Consider the following 18,448-nt stretch of genomic DNA (forward strand, 5'->3'; position numbering starts at 1 on the left):
GCAAAGGAATAGCTCTGCAGAGAGACGTGTACGCGAGAAACGGAAGTACGTCGCGGCGAGAAAAGCCACGAGAAGCTACGATACTTACCGTTATAGACGTCAAGAGTGAAACGAAACAGTGTCTTTGTTGCGGTGAACTACACGGTGTTGAAGAATGCACGAAGCTCGCAAACATGAGCGTGACAGAAAGATGGTCGTGGGCGCAAGATAATAAGATATGCTTCAACTGCTTACGCAGTCGACATCGTCGATTCTCTTGCAAGGAAAAGCGATGCGGTGTCGACGAGTGCAGAGGTCGTCACCACGAAATGCTACACGCTGAAAGGGCGTCGCCGACGACACAAGTAAACGGGACAACCGAAGAAACCGCTCTCGTCGCATCAACAGCGGCGACATGCGGCTCTGTGTTACTAAAGGTGTGCCCGGTAATAATACGCGGTCCGGAGGGTACAGAGATCGCCACATACGCGCTTCTTGACGAAGGTTCCACTATATCGCTAATTGACCAACAATTAGCAGAAGAGATAGGTGCGAAGGGACCAACGCGTAACCTTCGCATCCGCTGTGTGTCGGCGACGAACAATCATCCGAATAGCCGCATCGTGGACCTTACTATTAGAAGGAAAGGACAAGACGAGTCGCACGCAATAAAAGCGAGGACAGTGAAGAGCTTAGCCGTCGGGATGCAAACAGTGAGTACTGATTGCTTGCGGTTAAGCCACCTATGTGATTTGCCGAGGGACGCTTGTTTTAAGAACGCGAAGCCTAAGTTATTATTAGGTGCGGACAATTGGCACCTAATTATATCTCGCAACATTCGTATCGGACAACGCAACGAACCGATCGCGGCGAACACGTTACTCGGTTGGGTGATACAGGGGACGACGCCAAGAGCTGTATGCGAAGATGAAGAAACTGTGCTTCACATCCGCTCGCCCTACTCACCGGGACCCAACGACGCCGACGACGAGATTAACGCATTATTCAAAAGGCAAGTCAAAATAGACGAAAATGACCAGCCAGCACAGATGTTTTTATGGCGCGAAGACGACCGCCGTAATCCACCTCAAGAATACGTGATGACGTCGATGATATTCGGCGCGAGAAGTTCGCCCTTTTTAGCTCACAGTGTTCGTGACTACAACGCGCGCGTACACGCCGATACGCATCGACTAGCTCTCGACGCCATCACGAAGAATCATTACATGGACGATTATCTCGATAGCTATGTTACTTTCGACGACATGCAGAAAACGACAAAGGAAGTGGTCGAGGTACATGCAAATGCCGGTTTTATTTTAGCGAGTTGGAATTCGAACAAACTCGAGGCGCTAGGTAACATACCTATCGATAAGCGTGCCACGGAACCGACGGAAGTGGGCAAGACATCGGAGGCGAAAACTCTCGGGCTGCGATGGATATCTGAGGAAGACGCGTTGTCCTTTAACGTGTCGATGTGTCGTGTTCCTCAAGAAGTTAAAGATCTCTATCGACCGCCGACTAAACGAGAAGCTTTAAGCGCAGTAATGTCCATGTTCGACCCGTTAGGTCTGCTCAGTTACGTAACAATAACGGCAAAGATCCTGTTACAAGATCTTTGGAGGATGAAAACCGTGAGCTGGGACGACGAACTACCAACATCTTCAGCGGAAGACTTCCAGCAGTGGCTACATGCCATACAAATAACCGCACAGCTTCGTCTCCAGCGCTGTTACGCTCCTACGGGGGGAGTTGTTGAACGACGACTACATGTGTTTAAGGACGCAAACGAACGAGCGTACGCGATGGCAGCCTACTGGCGAACCCGATATGAAAACGGTTCGACAAGGATTAATCTAATAGATGCGAAAGCGGAAGTAGCTCCGATTAAGACGCAAAGGACACCGCGTTTAGAGTTACCGGCCAGTTTGATAGGGGCTCGTTTTGCCGACGCGATCCAGACCGAGCATTTAATTAAAGCCGATAAAGTATGGCTATGGACAGACTCGCGGACAGTGCTTCATTGGATTAGAAACAATACGTCGCGATATAGTCCGTACGTTGCGGGTCGGTTAGGGGAGATCGCAGAACAAACTACGCGGGAAAGGTTAAGCGCATACGCAATGCCCTTCGCATATACGGGCATTCAATATTTCGGGCTATTAACCGTCACCGTCGGCCGGCGTCGCGAAAAAAGATGGGTCGCATTGTTTACATGTTTAACGACTCGGGCGACACATTTAGAATTAGTTAATAGCCTTACGACAGACTCCGCGATCATGGCGTTAAGACGAACGGCGGCGCGGCGCGGATGGTCGAACGTTGTCTACTCCGACAACGGAACAAATTTTCGAAGAGCGGCGCAGGGACTTGCGGACGAATACTGGCGAAGGTGGATCCGCGAGTACTTGCCTACCTTAACAACCAGAGGGGAATCGAGGAAGAGCGAAGACAATAGCCCGAGACCGGGCGACCTGGCGCACATCGGCGACGGCCACCTCCCGCGGAATATATGGCCACGGGGAATTATCACGAGGACATTCCCGGGGCCTGACGGGGTGGTCAGGAACGTCGAGGTGAAGACGAGGGGCGGGCTGCTGAGAAGACCGGTGAAAAAGGTTGCTGTCCTCCCTAGAGAAGAATCGGCTTCGATGACTACGCCGGGGGGAGAATGTAGAGGACAGTTTTAGACCCCCACACATGGGTAAGCCCCCGCGCCGATGCGGGGAATGAAGTAGCGAGAAGGGTGTGCATTAGGAAGAAAAAACGTCGTGTGATTGTCATGGGACCCCGCCCATGGAGACGGAGCGTGCTTAGCCCCCGAAAAAGCTAAGCCCCTCCAAGCTCAGATATGAATAGAGCACTGCGGGGTGACGAACCAACCTACATCACAGACCGACTGACCCGACTCTCACGCGACGTTATTCAAGGAGTCAAGTTTTTATAGTGTTAATTTTCATATTGTTCTTTTAACTAATTTGTAACTACCAGTTCTTAATATATTGTTTGTACCGGAACCAGCTTTTATTTAAATACAGTCCACTAGTAAAATCAGTAGAATCAGTTTTGAACACCAACAGCGGATATAACGTAATATCTTAGCGGTAAATTAGCAATTTGATTGCGTCAACAATTATCTTCTGAGATTGTTTAGCAAAGGAATCTAACTATACATAGTTATTAACAAACATAGACGGATATGCTAATGATGAGCCTGAATCCAATACAATAAATAGGAAATTAGTTACATTACACGCTTTCCGAATACCCTCATTACGTACAATCAGATACATTCCGACAAAACAATGTTTATTCTACAACCTTGTAGTACATTTTTTTATAATTTCCGTAATCAAGGTAAGTTTTTTTCATCCCAGAATTCCTTAGCCAGTCATTTGTTTTGAAATTCCATGCTTCAATATAAGTCGGCATATTATTATGCCATTTCACACGGTTATAGATATAACTTCTGTTGATAATCTAAGAATATTCTTGCGGTTGTTCTAATTCTCTTAGATTAACTATACAGAGATTTTTTAGTTTCCAAAATCTCTTAATTGTTGGTTATTTGGAATAATGTGATTTGGATGAGACTAGTTGTGTTTACATTTCTTAATGATTACTGTTTTTTGTTTTATACATGAATTCATCAGAAATTCAATATACTAATGACCCATAATCGAGTGTTTCTTATACATTGAGTTTCCGATGAGTAGTCGTAACAGAGCTTCGTGACAAATAAGCAGTGAAAGTGTCGCCAACACCTGTGTGGCGTCGCGTCGCGTCTGCCGCGGTCTTTTTGCATGAAAATATTTTAATGCCATCATTACGTGGTATTGTGTGCACTAATTGTCGGGTACGGTGACTTGTAGACTTCGGATTAAGATCAGCGCCGCGACCCCCTCTGTTACACTGAGAATGTTTCACGTTCGCTTACCGACTTGCTCAATTTCCTTGATTTTAGTCGCGGTTCTTTTCACACTCTGATAATTATACAATTATTACGCGAATGACCTTGTGATTTTTTTGAATTGAGAATAATCGAAGCTGCAATGACAAAAAATGATTGATGATGTTTTTTTTTTGTTTATGTATTTTTTTGTCCACGACTGATATTTGTAAACTAGAAATATGGTAAAATTTACTTATCCATAACACTTATCGGTATTTTTTCTGTCAAATTCAAAGAAATCATACAAAAGAAAAGTATAACTTTGTAAAACATATTGATCAACCTGTTTCTGTTTTTTAAAGTCCCACGTGCACTTTCTTTTTTTATCTACATTGCAAATAATGACGTGACTTGAGTAATAAAATATTCAAAACTTAAACGTTGCAGTAAAAAGTAATTGTATTTGCAATTTCGTGAAACACAAATACACCTTTCACGTGTTTTTGCAATTCGATCACATACTTTTTTGTATAAAATCTTGAACAGTTTCACCTTAGTATCCATCACGGGATTGACATTGATTAATACGTTCATATAATGTTTACATTAACACACCACATTAGAGATTTTATCGGGAATGGTATAGAGAGTCGAGCGGACATCACCTGTAACATAACTATCATTAAATGTTCTCTATATATTTCTAATTATCATACGACTAAAGTCATGATGAAATTCTAGAAACTCCTTAACTGATTCAGATATACTCTTAATTTCTGTTTATGGGCTGTTCGTTAATTGCCAGCATGCCAAATCATCTTCCCTGTTTGCAGATAACCCTGCAATTACTATTATAATTATGCACATACTGATAATGGTTTTATAAAATAATTTGTAAAAATTGAAGTCACGTTCATTTCAAAGAAAAAAATGTTACGCATAACCCTTGTATGGCCATATGAAATCATTCAATAGTTTAATTTGACATATTCAAATTAAATAACAGCACAGTCATCGCATACCACAAATACACAATCTAAACGGATACACTTGTACGTGCTTGTAGCGTAAATATCAATTCACGTCAAGTTATGAGATGTACAAATCATTGACATAACAGTAGACTTCATCTGCCGAAACATTCATACAGAAACATGTTGCTATCTCTCTCATTCTGTCTGAAACAATTGGAATAGCTGTATGTTTATAGTGTTAACTCACCTTAAGGTTGGCACTTACAAAGCTCATATTCGAAGTCAGTTACGTCACAAGTGATACCAATAAGAACATCTCACAGTTTGATTTCTTGTACTTATTAAATGAGATCTACAATACAATTGTGTGAATATTTTTCTTAATGTACTATGTAATCTGGTTTCTATTGTTGCTTATATTGATTAGCGTTACGAAAGTATCACACCGTGTTGCACGGTTGCAATCAACTCCTATGGACGCTACTGATGCCATGTAAAATTAATTACTACATTTAACTTTGGTTAATTTACTTTACTAGTATACGTTTAATACAATAATAACACAGATATTTAATTATTTGTACATGCTTCGTGTTTTTATTTCGTCTTTGATATTATCAAAGGGCATGAGTAAATGTCGCGGCGTACTGAAATTTGCAATAAAAGTTTAACATGCATCCGCGGGCTGACCTCGACGGTTATTTCTACTAGATTTCGTTGGCGGATTTGTCGATATAACCCTATGTTTTATTTCTGGTTCAAATTTTGTAAATTGTTACATTAAATAATTTTTAACATTCAACAACTTGAAAATTAATTGTGTTATAAATAATACGTAAATAATTTTGTTGTTTTAGCACCTTTAGAAAATGTAGCGATGTTATGAAAAAAAAATCTTTTCATTTTGCTGCGTAGATTGAAACGTTGCGTTGTACATTTTAATTATTGACACAATTTTAGGTATCGGCTTAGTCTTTACAAGAACGACGGCTACTTTTGTTTTCCAATTGCGTGCTTATTGTTGAACATTCCGCTATAGTCGCGGTCTATAATTATTATTTATAGTCAATGTTTACGAACGAAAAGCGATTCATAACGGACACCTAATCATTTGACAACTACTATTATGATTTAGTCATCGTTTGTGCGTGCATCGTAAGCCGCGAAGCGTCACGACACTATGGCAATTAACGTAAGAACTTGTACAGTTTTTAACACAGATATTTTTTTATTGAAATACTAACTGGTAAGTCGACGTATTCAGGAATTATAAATAAATAAAATGCGAATGATACACACAAAATCGTAGAAGAAAGTGTACGGAAGAATGTTATAATTTTTCATAAGGTGGAAAATTTTAAGGTCCAATCTTTAAAAGAAGATTTTAAAACCGACGTGTGTTGTCAAAACCGAGATCTGTACAGTTTGACAGTTATCATTTGCCTATACAGGTCATTTTTAAATCTACAGTTAGATAGTTTAGTTACAACTAAAGAATTTGGGCTTAAATTATCTACGCATTTGTTTTCATGTATTTTATGTTAATACGAGTACATCAGTAGAAAAAAATAAGGCATATTTTAGAGATTATGACTAATTATTCACAGCAACAGTTAGTGTGTTAGTGTTTTGAATTAATGTTGGCTGTCATCAAAACAACGTTACAACGTAATGGTAATGTACTTTTAAATATTTACGTTGGAACTCGACCGTGTCTAATTGACGTCTTTTTTGGCCACACAGCTTAACTAATCCAAACAACAATATAAAAAAAAGTTATTAATATAAAAAAATACAAGTGTGGAAAACTTAAAGTTAAAGTTAATCTTAAAGTGGGTTCTAGTAGTGTTTAGACAAATTACTCGGCAATAGGTTTTAGATGACACATTAAATCCACCACGTCTCATAAATCAATTTTTATTTTATTCCTATGTATTTCAAGGTAAGCCGACTTAAACTTAAGTAGACGTGTAGCTGGCGATAAGTAAAGAATACCTTTTTTACTCGTCTGTCGTGACTACGTTTGTATCGTAAAACATGGCCTTAAGGCAAAAAGCAGTAACGTTTTTTAGTCCAATAAATCACTGTTACAATACTATTTATTGAGTTTCTTTTATTCCATATTTGTACTTATGTACTTGTTTATCGCAAAATGAAACCGTCTGTCGAAAATATTCATTAATTAAGCTTGCGACACTATTGCATGATTGAGGAAACTCTATCAGGGAAGTATTACGACCTCACAAAAGACACTTCTGAGGTTGAAATTGTTGATATTTCAAGTCCGTTAAATGACTATATCTATCTCAATTTTAACTGGTGCTGTGTCATCAAAGATTATGAGAATGGCTCATTGACTAGAAGGATTAAAAACGTAATAAACATCATTCTTTTGTTGATTCACAGAAGATATCGATGTGAGTGAGGTGCAATGCGCAGCGACATGGCGTACCGCGGGCTGTCGCGCCACGTGGAGCTGGACCGCGCGGCAGACCCCCGCAACCGCTTCACGCTGCAGGAGCTCATCGGCGAGGGCACCTACGGCGAGGTCTACTGCGCCAAGGACACCAAGTCTGGTCGCCGGGTCGCCGTCAAGGTCTGTAACTTAAGCCCGGCCGCACGCCACTCTTTACACTCGAAAGCGTCCACCACGCTCGCATGATTCTGAGACAAATAAAAACATTTCGAAACAGGATTTAGTTAAATGCAATATTGCGTCTGGTATACCTATCGACTTCTACGTAAATTTGAATTGGTGGTATTATTTACCAGCAACGAATATCTGTCAGATAATATCTTTAAACATTTAAATTGGTGTCATGGTTGTGCGACAATACCATAATTATTTCACAACGTTTTATTCTATGACATGACTCGCAGTTAGCAAGCGGCATACAGCTACGCAAAACACTATTGTTATCCATTTGAGCACAATCATTTTCAATCACAATGTTGTCATAACAACTACCTAAATATTCTGGCAAACCACACACATGGTCGCATTGGGAATTATTTAGTTAAGTTGAAATTGTTTTTAAGTTTATATCTGTCCTAATTAATTTGTTTAAATGTTATATATAAAATGCCTATTTCAATGTGTTACAGATTTTAGAAAATATTGCCGAAAACATTGAAGAAATAGAAGAGGAATTCCTCGTATTCAGAGATTTATCGAGTCATCAAAATATTCCGGAGTTCTTTGGGTTATTTCTAAAACGTGGTTTAAGCGCTGAAGATGACCAAATATGGTTCGTTATGGAGGTTAGTATAATTTAGCCTTAAATTGTGAGAAAGGAGTTTTAATTCAATGTCAAAACGATCATGATTGACCTTTTACTCGTACATTGCAGCTCTGTACTGGTGGTTCGGTTACTGATTTGTGTGCGGGAATGCGCTCACGAGGCAGTAACATCACAGAACCCCAACTGGCTTACGTGCTCAGAGGGACCGTGCGCGCTCTGGCGCACTTGCACGCCCATCGATGTATGCATCGCGATGTAAAAGGTCACAATATACTCCTCACTGAGAATGCTGAAGTGAAGCTAGTAGATTTTGGAGTATCATCACACCTAGCCGCAACGGCAGCCAGGAGAAATACTTCTGTTGGTACTCCGTATTGGATGGCGCCAGAGGTAATAAAGACAGCTCTTTCTCTGTAATAGATTTGTAATAAATTGACGTATAGAAATTTATAATGCTTTTGGTTTTCAGGTAATAGCTTGCGAACAACAACTGGATCAATCTTATGATTGTAGATGCGATGTTTGGTCAGTTGGCATCACTGCAATAGAATTAGCGGAAGGGGAACCCCCGCTTTCCGGGTTACATCCTATGAGAGCCCTTTTTCAAATACCTAGAAACCCACCGCCAAGTTTAAGTCGCCCTGAAGTATTCTCGACCCAGCTCTCTGACTTTATATCGGAATGTCTTATAAAAGATATGAGTCAACGACCGTTTGCGAGAGAACTTTTAGAACACCCTTTATTGCTTGCTGTAAACAGTTTCGAAGACAAGGTAATATTTTTCAACTAGCGCATTATATTACTTAGTCTGGTCTGCTAATTGCTAATAGTTTTGTATACATTTATAGATAAGAAAAGAACTACATGCGGAAATAAAGCGGCAAAGATCTGATGGAAGAAGTTTTCGGGCTACCGAAGCTACAACAAAGCGAGGAAAATTAAAATCACACCGTAAAGCGCGACCGGAGAAGATGTACACAGATGACCTAGCGACGCTGGAATCCTTGACAGAGGACGCTATAGTGGACCAGTTACAAAAGAGATATAATCAAAATCAAATTTACACCTACATCGGGGATATACTCGTAGCAGTAAATCCTTTTACTGATATAGGAATCTATACACCCAAAGTGAGTTTAATTACATACTACTGATAGCAACATAGACTCTGTGCTATGAGATAAAAAATAACCAAAAACCTTATAGATGTACTGATGACTTAGGTGCATATTTAAATTTACGTAGATTGTCTATAACTGTAAATAAAAATACACAATATTGATAAAAACGTTTTGAGTGTCCATTGTTTCACTTTTCATTAAGACCAAATGTTGATATTGTTTTCAGACGCAACAAATGTATCAAAGCCGGTGTCGCTCCGACAACCCGCCTCACATCTACGCGGTGGCGGACGCGGCCCATCAGGCTTTAATGCATCAAAAACATCATCAGGCCATTGTTATATCTGGAGAAAGCGGCGCCGGAAAAACTGAGTCGGCGAACCTATTACTCAAACAACTTGTATTTTTATCAAAGGTAAATATAACGTATTTTATTATAAACTGTGATCACTAACTAGATACGAAGGTCGGCAAAATATATTCTAATTCTAAAAATATTTAAAAGAAAAACAATTGTGTTAAAATATCCGGGCTTATTATTAGTAGGCGAATTCTTAATTCCTTATTCATATTTTCTTTCCTACACAGACACAACATGGAAATTTAGAAGAAAAAATATTACAAGTTAATCCAATAATGGAAGCGTTTGGCAATGCGAGAACCGGAATAAACGCTAACAGTTCTAGGTTCGGCAAATATTTAGACTTGTCAATGATGAGAGTCGGACGAATATCAGGCGCTCGAATATCTGTTTATCTATTGGAACAGTCTAGAGTAGTTCATCAAGCAATGTTAGTATTACCGTTTTAAAATTGTATGGTATTGTTGGATCACAAAATATGTTTGATATTTAATTCGTTTTAGAGGGGAAAGTAATTTCCACATCTTCTATTATTTATACGATGGCTTGGAGAGTGAAGGGCGTTGGAGGAAGTTCTATCTAGATGAACAGCTAAAGGCACGCCATCGATACTTGCAGCCGCTTTCTGCAGCTCATCGCGAACACAATGTTCATCGATGGCGGCAACTTAATCAAGCTTTCAAGGTATTGTTACAATTTAATAGCTTAGTGAACAGTTATAACTTTAAGAACAATCTTTATTGCTTGCTGTAAACAGTTTCGAAAAATATTTTTCAACTTGCGCATTATATTACTTGGTTCTTGTACTTCGCATGATGAGCCTCATTAAGTTTTAAAATTTTCAAGTCTAAATTCTCCGTACCGATTTAAATTGACCTCAATGCACATTAAACTTTTTGTTGATTCCAGGTTGTGGGATTTCATGAAGACGAAGTTATTGTTTTATACAAAATGCTTTCGGCTATTTTACATCTGGGTGATATTGAATTTGGGGAGATGGCAGGCGAAGCGAATACAGACAACCGAGCTACTATCATCGATACAGCCCCGTTACATAGAGGTAGTTCTTAAAATTACCTTACCAACGCTGATGTATGTTGCGAACTTTTGAATACATAACAAGTGTGTAACAACTTTTTTTAATGTTTGCAGCTTCCTGCCTCCTGGGCGTCGAAACAGCAGATCTTAGAGAATGTCTGACCAGTAGCAGCATGGTGACGAGAGGGGAGACGATAGCTCGGCACAGCTCACCTGCTGAAGCTGCTGTTGCCAGGGACGCCACTGCACGGGGCTTGTATGCCAGAACTTTTGACCGCATAGTGGAAAGGATTAATGCTCTACTTTCACAAAATAAACCAAACGGGTAAGCTATAATAAAATTAAATTATGTCTAAATAAAATGTGAAACAAAATTATTCTCAATTTTATTTTTTCCAGTGTAGAACAGTTGTCAATAGGAATTTTGGACATCTTCGGTTTTGAGAATTTTCAAAACAATTCATTCGAACAGCTTTGTATCAACATTGCGAATGAACAGATACAATATTATTTTAACCAACACATTTTCACGTGGGAGCAACAGGAATATATGGCGGAAGGTATACCTGTGGATCTAGTAGAATTCTCTGACAACAGGCCGGTTTTGGACATGTTGCTATCGAGACCTATGGGGTTGTTGGCCTTGCTGGATGAGGAGAGTCGTTTTCCAAGATCTACTGACAGAAGTCTTATAGGTAAATATTTTTAACTACAATTACTCAATTACAAATATCAAAAAATTTGTTTCTGTTGACAATTTGAATTAAGACATTAAGCAAGTTTTAGTTTATCAAATTCATTGAATAATCTATGTCCAGATTATCTTACATTTTTCTTTCAGAAAAGTTTCACAATAATATCAAAAGTAAATATTATGTCAGACCTAAGTCAGACGCCATATGTTTCGCCGTCCATCATTTCGCGGGCAGGGTAGTATATCAAGCGGACGGATTCTTAGAGAAGAACAGAAACTTTTTGCCACCCGAAGTAGTTCAACTGATGAGGCAAAGTCAACATGATATAATAAGGTTCTTATTCCAATGCCCTATTACAAAGACGGGCAATTTATATTCAGCTTTACATCCGGAATTAGATTCAAGAAGTTTGGAAAGTACGATGTCGGGCGATATGAGGGTGAGTGTAATTAAGGTCACAGTTTTCGTTATAATAGTTATTATAATTTAAATTATAGTTCAATATTCAACAGGATAGATACAACAGCCGAGGCCTGGCTTCGCAGTCTCGAGCGCAGCAGACTGTTTCGACTTATTTCCGTTATTCTCTGATGGAACTACTTCAGAAAATGGTCAGTGGAAGTCCGCAATTCGTAAGATGTCTTAAGCCGAACGACACTCGTTCACCAAAACACTTTGATTCAACAAAAATACTCAAGCAGCTTCGGTACACAGGAGTGCTTGAAACAATAAGGATAAGACAAAATGGATTTTCCCACCGACTTACTTTTGAAGAATTTATCAAACGGTAATATTTTTACTTAAAGCAAATGTTTTCATTAACTCATTTTATAAAGTGTATAATTTATATTTTTTTTATTCAGATACGGTTTCCTAGCTTTTGGTTATGATGAAGAAGTTAAGCCAAATCGTGACTCTTGTCGTCTTCTTTTATTGAGGCTAAAAATGGATGGATGGGCTCTCGGCAAATCAAAAGTGTTTCTAAAATATTATCACGTTGAAGTCCTTTCAAGGATATACGAAGAGCAGGTATCATTCTATTCTATTTTTTGTTTAAATAACACAAAATCAAAGTTTGAATATATCCAAACTGTGCTATTATATGCTTTTGTGAAACAATAAAGTGTTTATTTTTATATCCATGAATGTAAAAAAATTAATAAAACGTTAAGATCAATGTTAAGTTCAATATGGAAATCTCTGTTCCTCTTATAGCGTCATGTATGCTTGTTTCTTTTTACCTCATTTTAGTAGCAAAGCTTTAAACACTGATTTATTTTTCCAGATAAGGAAGATTATCCTGGTGCAGGCGTGCGTGCGGACATGGCTGGCGCGTCGAAAGTGTGAGCGCCTCCGATTGCAGATGTCCATCTCTGTACTGACGCTGCAGCGTCATGTGCGCGGCTGGCTCACTCGCAAGCACCTTCGTGAGCGGCAGCGACAGATCGCTAGGGAGTTTAAACGGGAACAGATGGAACATGACGACAACAGAAAACAGAAACCTGGTAAATGTTAATCTTGAGATTACTATATTTTATGACCTATTGCTAGGAAGAAAAACTATTACTGTAATAGCTAGTCCTTCATATGAATGCCTGGTGTCAGTTAAGAATGAATTGTTGGAAGTATCTTTAATTTATTATATTGACACAGGACATTGGGTTATTGCGTTTATCGTTATTTAATTTATATCTTGGATTGTGGTTTGATTTGTATCCCTAGGTGTACCACAAAAGAACAAAGCGTTGGCTAAGCTAATAAGAAAGATGACATCTCAAGCTAACGATAGTCCTGACAACAAATCGAGCAACAAAGAGAACATTGACAACAATGAGGCTGCAGTGGTTATACAGAGTCGTTAGTACTTTGATACATGCACGTGTAGTGACTCCTTGTCTAACCATCTTAATCTAGTCAAATGTATATAATATAAGCCATTTAGCTTTAATTCTTTAGCAGCTGGACAAATCAGGTTCTTGTGTAAATTGCCTAATTATAGTTATCGATAGGCAAAACTTTTTCACTATTGTATATATCTAAGTATCTTTCTCTCTATATTGGAAGATATTTTTGAAAGATGCATTAAATTTCTTTTTTTCAAAGTCTATACTAATATACATACGCAGTTTGTAAAATATGTAAATAACTTTTGTGTTTTAAAAATTTATGAATATATGAATATCGGAAATCAAGATTGAAAATTCACTCTTGATTTTGGACCTCTTCAGAGTATAGCATGTATTTAGTTCGATGCTTTTCTATAGTTCTATTCTAACGACAATTTGCTTTTCAATTTAATGCACAAAAACGTACTTGTAAATTATTGTAATTGTTTGTTATCTCAATCAATTCAAATCAATTCAACTCAATTAATTATTATGATTTTTTTTCAGATTTCCGTGGGTACACTGCTCGGCGTAAGTGGGCGAAGGGGCGCGCGCCCCCGCCGCCCGCGCACTCGCCGCCCCCCGCACCTCAGAACATGATGCAAAAATTCTCAGTACAAGAGCGTGCTGCACAACTGCAGACCTTCGCTGATCAGGTATTTGAACATCAGACTTCATACTAACGTACAAATATGTGAAAGTTTGGATGGATGGACGTTTGTTACGTATCACTAGAAAGGCTCAACGGATGTTTGAAATTTGGCGATCACAGTTTAGAAGAACAAATGTGCTACTAACATTTTTTTTTAACTCCGCACAGACGGAGTTCCGGGCGAATGATAATTTTAAGTTTTGTTATAAAAATGCAATAGATTTTTGATGATGATATAATACGAAATATATCACACTTAAAGAAAACAAACAATCGTCATAATTAATTAAACACAAATGTCACAAGTATCAAAGTACTAAAATAGTTATCATTAACACACCTATATTGGTTATAGTTATTATATTCCTCGTAAAAATAACATGAAAAAGTAATTTGTTGCAAACAAATCAAACCTATATGTTTTCCACCTCTGCACTGATACGGAACCTAAAATAAAAAGAACAGTGTATTTATTAAATATCATACTTTTCTCAGGCGCATTTTAGAAACCAAGATTTCCACAAGAATCTCAGACGTAACAAGCCCGGCATTCGCTTGATAAATGTAGAGCGTCCACCCGATGAGTACCGCGCCCCGCCTGGCTTCAGTCTCATACCCGGCATTGTTAAAGGAAATCCCACACAAGTTGAACGAGATGCCAGTAGACTTTCCAGGTATAGCCGTAATATTGATGAAATTTTTTATAATTGGTATTTTAGTTCTTCGAAATTATCTTACTGGAATGCCAGTGATCTGTGACTATATCAAGTCAGTTGAATGATTAGAGCCGTTTTTTTGTCATATTAACTGGAAATTTGGTGGATCGAGTAAAGGAGGACTATTTATAAAAATGCTTGATCAAATTTTTAACTTTAGTTGTAAATTATTGGTCAAATTGCAATCCGTAAAAGCTCATTATTTTCATTTGTTTTTATTTTAATTATCTTATGCATTTGAATTTCCTTCATGCTTTCGTTATCGGCCGCTGGATTAGTCCTTCGCCAGAGTTTTACGAAAGTTCCACTAAACCGTGGGACGTCCCATTAAGATCAAATAAGTATAATATAGAGTCCAGGTATCCGAGGTGTGTTATTTTAGATTTTTTATGATTTAAATAAATTACATGAATTTTTTTATGATTTATAGCACGATATTAAATTTTGAAACTTGTGTACAGATATCAACAAAATGGGAACGATAAAAGTTATAATGAAGATAACCGTCTGCAACCGAATCAAAATTGGCAAAATCTGCCTTGCAATAGACAGTGTGGAGGTCTAGTCAGGTACGAAGAAGAATATAATTTTCAAAGATTCTGGCCATAAGCTAATCATGTCTCTTAATGCATGCATATTCGTTTGGATGATTAACAAAGGGTATGAAGAACAAATTATTTTGTATGTGTTATTGTGAATGTTTCCCATTTTGTGAATTCATTATCCTTTGACAAATCTAACCTCATTTATTTAACCACATTCTTTAGTATAAGTAGATATAGTTTACATTAGGCTTGTGAATAGAAATCATAATACATTGTTGTGAAAAGACATAAGTTATAATTTTTTTTTTTCAGCAATAAAATAAATGAGCTTGTTAAGCAAACACAGAAAGCGGATTCACCTCCGAGGATCACGTACCAGCTCGCGCGCGATCCTGAATCGAGTCTGCGCAAGATTCTCAGAAATTCTCCGGAAATTCTCGCCACGCCGGTGTTCAATTCCGACGATGATTACACGGAGGGTCCGTTCCGTTTCAAGCAACTTCTTCGACCGACGCTAGGGCCCACCGAAAGCCTTCGCAAGCGGAAAGTACGCAATACCTCAGGGAAGAGCCCCTGGATGTCTGATAGTTCCCAAGATAGTACAGGATCCAACCAAGGTCTTTATAATAAACGTCGGCCACAAATCAGTATGGGAGTGTATTACAATTAAGCACTTTAAGATTTTTCAGGAACTAACTAATGCATAAATTCTTCTATTTAAAGTAAGAATATACCAGATTGTAATACCCTCGATTAGTAACTTGGTTATTTGCAACTACCAAAACAGCATTTACTTTAAACATAATTTTAAAACCTTGTGTGCTTTCGTGTGTATGTCATAAAACGTATATGAAATCATCTCATTGAAAAGTAGGTGGACTAAAATATATGTTGTTCATTAAATATAACTGATTCCATCAACTAAAGTTGAATAATGTTATGACTCACCATGTTATTAACCACCAAAGTTTTAATTAAGTATAATTAATTAGTAATCGAATTATTTTGTCTTGCTGCCCAAAAATAACGTTAGCAATTAAAACAAATAACTTTTTTGTAGAATCGAGTAAAAGTTTATACTTTCTAATTTATTTTAATTAATGTTGGTGAAAATTTCCATAACTCTTAAAAAATCAACGATCATTAATTTTTCCTAAATAGATAAAAATTGATGTTGTAGATAAAATAAATCGTTAGATAATATGTACGTTTTACATAATGAACCATCACCATGTCAACATTGTCAATCATTTCTTCCGTATTTATCATATCTACTTATATTAAAACACGACAGATGAATCATTGATGTGTTTTGTGATAATGTGCCAATGATTATTATTTAAGTGATTAGTATCTAGTTAAGTTGTTACATATAATTAATCCAATAAATCTTCTAGATTAAAAGTCGTTTTATTTCGTGAATAACAAGTGATTTCAGATCACAAGCTACGAATCTATAGCGACAAACACAACTACATTAAACAAAAATAGGTTAAAACGTCCGTGTTTACTTACATAATTGGCGTTCGCAATCAAAACAAAATAAAACACATAAAGCTGTAGTTTTATACTCCCGCAAGAGTACGCGTTAACACGCAAGCTCGTGTTTACGGCGGGCGGGCGGCGCGGCGGCGAGCAGCGCGTGACGCGGTCGCAGCGGCGCACGCGCGCCCCACGCCGACGCGCGCGCAGTCGCGCCCGCGCCAGCCATGGCGGCCACCGGCCTGCCCGAACTCGACTTCTCTCAAATAAAGACGCGCACCATCGAGAAAACGCTACTCCCACTCATCAGACAGGTACGCTATACACACTTGCAACCTTCCGCCGGCGCCGAGCGCAGTGAACGAGTAACTCGCTACGTCCGTGACGTTCTACATCTTGTAGTTGCATCGCGTTAATTCGCTGACGTCGTCAATGATTCGCTGACTTTTACGCCTTATCCAAAGTCGTAACATTATTTTGGGATTCGTGCAATCGTTGGCTCGCGACGTCGCAGTAACGTCTTGCGTCACATGACGCCGAAGTTTCCCGCCCGACGACTATCTGTTGCTTATTCATCGCGCAATCGCAGTGAGTACGCTCCGTGATGGCGCTTTCTTCGAACGCCGTTAACTTCCTTTCCGACAATTTTTATTTTCTAATACAGAACATAAGTTCTTATATTAAATTAGGGCATGTCCGTAGTATTATTAAGTGAGGTCATGGTAGCCTGAGGTGGAAAAGAGCGATGCTAAGTGCTAGTTTGCGTAAGTGTCAGGGCGGGCGGCCACGTGTAGTTGGTGCGGCGTGTGTGCGGGTCGCGGGCGGGCGGGCGCGGATCGATGGCCGGGCCGGCAACGGCAGTGCCGCGGCGGACGCGAGCGGGGCGGCGGGGCGGCGCGGTGCCGCAACGACACTCGGCCCACTCGGCACGTGCGCCTCCGCGCCCGCGCTAGCGCTAGCGCGTCCTTCACGCGCGATCACCGCTCGCACACTTGACGCGCGCTCGTCCGATATGGACACGCTTTCCGATGACGATGAGTACGCGCGCCGGGAGCACCAGGTACGTTTGTGGAAACAAACTAAACCACCAATTCGAATTTTATAAATATAAACTCTTTGTTGCACGATTATAATTCAATAGTATAAGGAAACTAAAATGCAACAAGTGCCTCAGGTGTGGAAGAAGATCGCGTGATAGGCCGACCTCGATCCGTACACGCGGTGAGCCTTACTACTGTAAAACAAACGTCAATTGATATTTTTTTTAATTAAAACTAGTTAAAATTAAAATAAATACGTAAGGACATTAGTTTTACATATAAATATTTAAGTAAAAAGTTCGTAAAACTTTTGAAAAAAACACGCAACCTTGGTAATAACTTAACCTAACGAGGTTATTGATAGTATGTAACTTTATCAGTTGTATGTTGTTGTCAGCAACTCTAAGTAAGTAGAATAGTGTTATTCCTACTTTGAATAGGACTTTTCAGCGAAGCGTATGATTTAAAGACATTAAGTTAAACCTGTAACAACAAACAAAGTCTGTTTATACAAAGCAAACAAGGATCCGAAACTGTTCGTATAAATTAGGACCTAACTGTTTTCCTGTAATTTGGTATCTATTGAACTAATCAAATGAGGGAAGGAATACTTGCAATAGAAGGCAAATATCAGATTTGTGAGGTCGCCTTTCTTTTAAATCAAACGACGACTTTGTGGAAAATAGAAATCGATGTATATTTGAGGGTTCCTAAAGATATACAAAAGGTTCTTTTGTATTACATCTATTGATTGAACAAAATTTGTTAAATATATGATACACGTCTAAGTTATGTCTTAACAATAAAATGCTATACAGAAAAAAT

General features: G+C 38.7%; 3 protein-coding genes across 11 annotated transcripts in view; all 3 read left to right on the forward strand.

Moving 5' to 3' along the window:
• Positions 1–16,461, forward strand: part of LOC106100680 (myosin-IIIb-like) — a 30,387-nt gene extending 13,926 nt beyond the window's left edge. The window contains exons 2-21 of one of the 4 annotated variants that reach the window (XM_013279647.1): positions 7,252–7,441; positions 7,951–8,106; positions 8,196–8,477; positions 8,557–8,859; positions 8,936–9,217; positions 9,435–9,623; positions 9,797–9,999; positions 10,073–10,253; positions 10,479–10,629; positions 10,722–10,932; positions 11,007–11,302; positions 11,449–11,741; positions 11,800–12,089; positions 12,166–12,331; positions 12,588–12,807; positions 13,025–13,159; positions 13,696–13,844; positions 14,336–14,514; positions 15,018–15,125; positions 15,414–16,461. In XM_013279647.1, coding sequence (XP_013135101.1) covers positions 7,277–7,441; positions 7,951–8,106; positions 8,196–8,477; positions 8,557–8,859; positions 8,936–9,217; positions 9,435–9,623; positions 9,797–9,999; positions 10,073–10,253; positions 10,479–10,629; positions 10,722–10,932; positions 11,007–11,302; positions 11,449–11,741; positions 11,800–12,089; positions 12,166–12,331; positions 12,588–12,807; positions 13,025–13,159; positions 13,696–13,844; positions 14,336–14,514; positions 15,018–15,125; positions 15,414–15,771 — 4,317 coding nt within the window. In that variant the 5' untranslated portion in view covers positions 7,252–7,276 and the 3' untranslated portion in view covers positions 15,772–16,461. The remainder of the gene's footprint in view (positions 1–7,251; positions 7,442–7,950; positions 8,107–8,195; positions 8,478–8,556; positions 8,860–8,935; positions 9,218–9,434; positions 9,624–9,796; positions 10,000–10,072; positions 10,254–10,478; positions 10,630–10,721; positions 10,933–11,006; positions 11,303–11,448; positions 11,742–11,799; positions 12,090–12,165; positions 12,332–12,587; positions 12,808–13,024; positions 13,160–13,695; positions 13,845–14,335; positions 14,515–15,017; positions 15,126–15,413) is intronic. The other 3 variants (XM_013279648.1, XM_013279649.1, XM_013279650.1) reach the window with 3 other exon arrangements.
• LOC106100681 lies at positions 10–2,996 on the forward strand. Its single transcript, XM_013279651.1, has one exon. The coding sequence runs from the start codon at positions 174–176 to the stop codon at positions 2,667–2,669; it is 2,496 nt and encodes an 831-aa protein (XP_013135105.1). The 5' UTR covers positions 10–173; the 3' UTR covers positions 2,670–2,996.
• Positions 16,462–16,806: 345 nt separating the features above from the next.
• The window catches only part of LOC106100748 (alpha-catulin), a 53,241-nt gene continuing 51,599 nt past the window's right edge, over positions 16,807–18,448 (forward strand). For 2 of the 6 annotated variants that reach the window (XM_013279768.1, XM_013279767.1), the window contains exon 1: positions 16,807–16,897. In XM_013279768.1, coding sequence (XP_013135222.1) covers positions 16,811–16,897 — 87 coding nt within the window. In that variant the 5' untranslated portion in view covers positions 16,807–16,810. Of the gene's footprint in view, positions 16,898–16,919; positions 17,644–18,448 lie in introns of those variants that run through there. The other 4 variants (XM_013279763.1, XM_013279764.1, XM_013279765.1 and 1 more) reach the window with 2 other exon arrangements.

This window comes from Papilio polytes, unplaced genomic scaffold (genome assembly GCF_000836215.1).
Source record: "Papilio polytes unplaced genomic scaffold, Ppol_1.0 DF824047.1, whole genome shotgun sequence".
NCBI lineage: Eukaryota > Metazoa > Arthropoda > Insecta > Lepidoptera > Papilionidae > Papilio > Papilio polytes.

Excerpts from the sequence above, each read along its gene's own strand:
- LOC106100681 (XM_013279651.1), top strand. The coding sequence starts at position 174 with ATGAGCGTGACAGAAAGATGGTCGTGGGCGCAAGATAATAAGATATGC.